This window comes from Aplysia californica, unplaced genomic scaffold (genome assembly GCF_000002075.1).
Source record: "Aplysia californica isolate F4 #8 unplaced genomic scaffold, AplCal3.0 scaffold00061, whole genome shotgun sequence".
Classification (NCBI taxonomy): domain Eukaryota; kingdom Metazoa; phylum Mollusca; class Gastropoda; order Aplysiida; family Aplysiidae; genus Aplysia; species Aplysia californica.
The window spans coordinates 259735-263227 of record NW_004797331.1 but is presented as its reverse complement, the minus strand read 5'-3'; the positions used below and the strand labels follow the sequence as shown (position 1 = coordinate 263227).

At 44.1% G+C, this 3493-nt stretch overlaps 1 protein-coding gene across 1 annotated transcript in view; it reads left to right on the top strand.

Annotated features, from left to right (window-relative positions):
• Positions 1 to 2506: 2506 nt before the first annotated feature.
• LOC101851479 (hemicentin-1) overlaps positions 2507 to 3493 on the top strand; it is a gene marked incomplete at its 5' end in the record, with an annotated part of 44431 nt that continues 43444 nt past the window's right edge. The window contains 1 exon segment of the mRNA XM_013079710.2: positions 2507 to 2621. Within this exon segment, the coding sequence (XP_012935164.1) occupies positions 2507 to 2621 (115 nt within the window).

The following is a 3493-nucleotide window of genomic DNA, read 5'->3' as shown; positions in this document are numbered from 1 at the left end:
CCCCCTCACTCCTCTTCTAACTAATCATTGAAAAAGTCACAGGAGAACAGTTCTGACCAGGAGCTTTGAGATTTAGCCAAACAGGCATCAAGCAGGTCCAGAATGGTAGCCAATAAAGTAAAGGACAGAAAATATGAGGACTTTTGTGAGGGCTTATGTCACTATTGCTGCCTCTGCTGCTGTCAATGCTGACAAAGCCCTGCATACGTTTTGGGATCTGTGTGGAGCAATGAAGAACCGACAGAAAAGTAAGTCAATACCAGACTTTCAACGAGAGGACAACATCTGGGTCAGAAGCGATGAGCAGAAGGGAAAAAGCCTTGTTCAGTCGTTATCTGGAACAAACGACCCCCCCAAAAAACAAAACAAAAAACAACAACAACAAAAACAACAACAAACAAAAAACAAACAAAAAACAACAACAACAAAAACAACAACAAACAAAAAAAAACAAAAAACAACAACAAACAAACAAACAAACAAACAAAAACAACAAGAAAATGAAGTTGAAAGACGAAACATGTTGAAGAACCTCCAAATGCACTTCACAAGTCAAACCTCCCAAGTTGTGCTGACACATGAAACCATTACGCGCACCATCATGAGCGGAAAAGACACGGCACCAGGACCTGAAGGCTTGCGAAACTCTCGTATAAAGCAACTGAGTGACGCAGATGTGGAAGTTTCAACACAGGCCTTTAACAACAGTCTTCAAAATGGACAGATTCCGACTGACTGGCTGGACAGCCATCTGGTACCAGTACCTGAGCCTGAGAAAGACCCAAGCAAGATTGCATCCTACTGGAATCATTACCATGCAGAACACAATAGGGAAACCACCCGAAATGATTGTGGCCTAAAAGCTGCCCAGGAGGAGAAGAATCTGCTACCCCCTACTTTAGGCAGCTATCGTAAAAGTAAAGACACTTGGATGAACGCTGCAGTCTTGGCATCAGATGTGTATAATGGTTTTGAGCAGGGAAAGATAGACAGGTGATGACCAGCAGTATACAGAAAGAGCTTGGTAGGATTGAAGCATGGTGTGAAGCAGTTAATGGCAAAATCCATCCCGGAAAAGCGACAGTACTTTGGTGCTCCCTCAACAATCGAGCAGTGAAAGCCCAGATGCCAGATGTCTACATCAAAGGCCAGACAATCAAAAGAGAAGAAACACTGCGCTACCTCGGAATAGTGTTTGACAGGACTTTGAGTGGAAAGGAGCACATATCGAAAATCATCACAAAGGCCAGAAAAGGGCTGAATGCAATGAAGGTGATGGCGAGAGACAAGATGCCCCTGAGAAATTGGGTCTTGCTTTTTGACATGCTTGTCTTGCCTCAGGTAGATTATGGTTTTGGTCTGTAGTCACTGTGCAAGACGCAACTTAGAAGGTTGGACGTGATCCAGAACCAAGGAAAGAGAGCCATACTTGGTTGCACAAAAGATACATCAGCTGCTGCTATGCGATATGTGCTAGGCTTAACCGGCATGAACGAAAGACACAGGCTCGCACAGGTCAAAGCTTATCTGAAATTCCGCGCAGATCCACAGCATCCTCTCCATGGAAAAGTAGGTCGTCAGACTAACCCAAGACTCAAACAGGGCATGGAGTGGATGAATCAGGCAGTGCAAACCATTGAAGAGTGTGGTCTCACCGTAGGAGCAATCAGACGAGTGGAGACTTTGGTACAGCTTTCGGACGAGGTGAAAGACAGAATAACTCAGGTGATTGTAACATTGGGGCGTGAATGTCGTGAATGGCCTGAAGAAGCAACACAAGCTGAGATCCAGACGCTAATTGAAGAGAACTGCAGAGAGGAGGAAACCATTATCTTCACTGATGGCTCTGTTCAGTGTGGGATCAAATCAGGCTGGGCTTACACGGCTTCTTGCCAAGGAGTAACAATCCAGGAGGCATCTGGGGCAACGGGCCTCACTACATCAAGCATGTGCATGGAGATCAAGGCCAACACCGAGCTTTGCACAAATGGATACCAGCAGGCTACCTTTGTTACAGACTCATGAGTTCTCTGGATAAGATCCTGACCGGCAGCCTCTATGCAGATTGGTTTAAGACAATCCAAGCCTGCAAAATCAGATGCTTGCAGTGGATCTTCTGCCCAGGACACGCAGGAGTCAACACACACATGCACATGCTCATGCACATACATAACATAATAAACATTATGTAGTCGGTATGTGCAATCTGAGGTCAATAATGACCCTCCCCTTCCTCCCCCCCCCACCATCTCCTCCCCTTCCTTCCATCCCTTCCTTCCTTGTGGGTGGATGACGGATGCTCTGGTGTGGTTTGCTCCTTCTTTCCTATCAAACATCTATCATCCGTATCTCCCCTTCTTCTTCTTTTATTTTTGTTACTCTCTTGTAAACCTCTAATCTTCGGCACTTACATGACCTTATTGTGTTGCAAGAGCCGTAAAACCCCTACTAAAACTTTTAAACTTCCATCCGCCCCCTCCTCCCCTTCCTTCCTTCCCCACCCCAGGCGCCCCTGTGCTTTCGATGACACCGACCACTGTCGGAGTGGGCGACAGCGTGACCTTCACCTGTCAGTTTGACGCAGGCAGCCGGCCAACGGGCCTATCCTACGCCTTTTACAGGTCAGTTGGTGGGGTCTTTGGTTTGTTTTTCGCTTTTGTTTGTTTTTGGGTTTTTTTAATGTCTGTGTATAATATACTTAATTAGTGTATGGCGTTGAAAACTTCGTCCTCATGTGGTTGAACTGGTCTTTTTGTTTACATTATTTTAAAAAAATTTTTTTTTTTGGGTATGTACATGAGTTTTACTCTCACCGATTAAGTCATCGACGCTCAAAGTTCAGAGCGCCTCCTTCCCACTTGGGAATCGAACTCGCGTCCTCTATGTGCAGTGTGACAGTGGTAGATACTTGAGGAATTCACTGAGGAAATTTTATGTCGCTGTTTGGAGTGCGTCGCCGTTACTACATTCACTTCTCTCCATTCCCGTGGTTGTTTCTGTCTGCCTGTCTATCTGTTTTACCTTTTCAGTACACAAAATGACCGTTATCAAATCGATGTCCAACAAACAAACAAACAAACAAACAAACAAACAAACAAACGAAACTGAAAACTAAAAAAATTTATAAAAACCCAACACCCCCTAAAAAAACAACAACAAGCAAACCTGTACCCCCCCTCCAATAACAATGAGAATAAGAGCAAGAACAAGAGCAAGAACAACAACATCAACAACAACAACTCACAAACAACAAACAACAATAACAACAACAACTCACAAACAACAAACAACAAACAACAACAACAACAACAACAACTCAGAAGCAACAAACAACAACAACAACAATAACAACTTACAAACAATAGCAACAACAACATCAACAACAACAACAATGACAACAACAACAACAACAACAACAGCAATAACAACAACAACAACTCAGATTAAAAACGTATGTTTCATGTTTTCTCTCCCCCCCCCCACTCCGACCCCA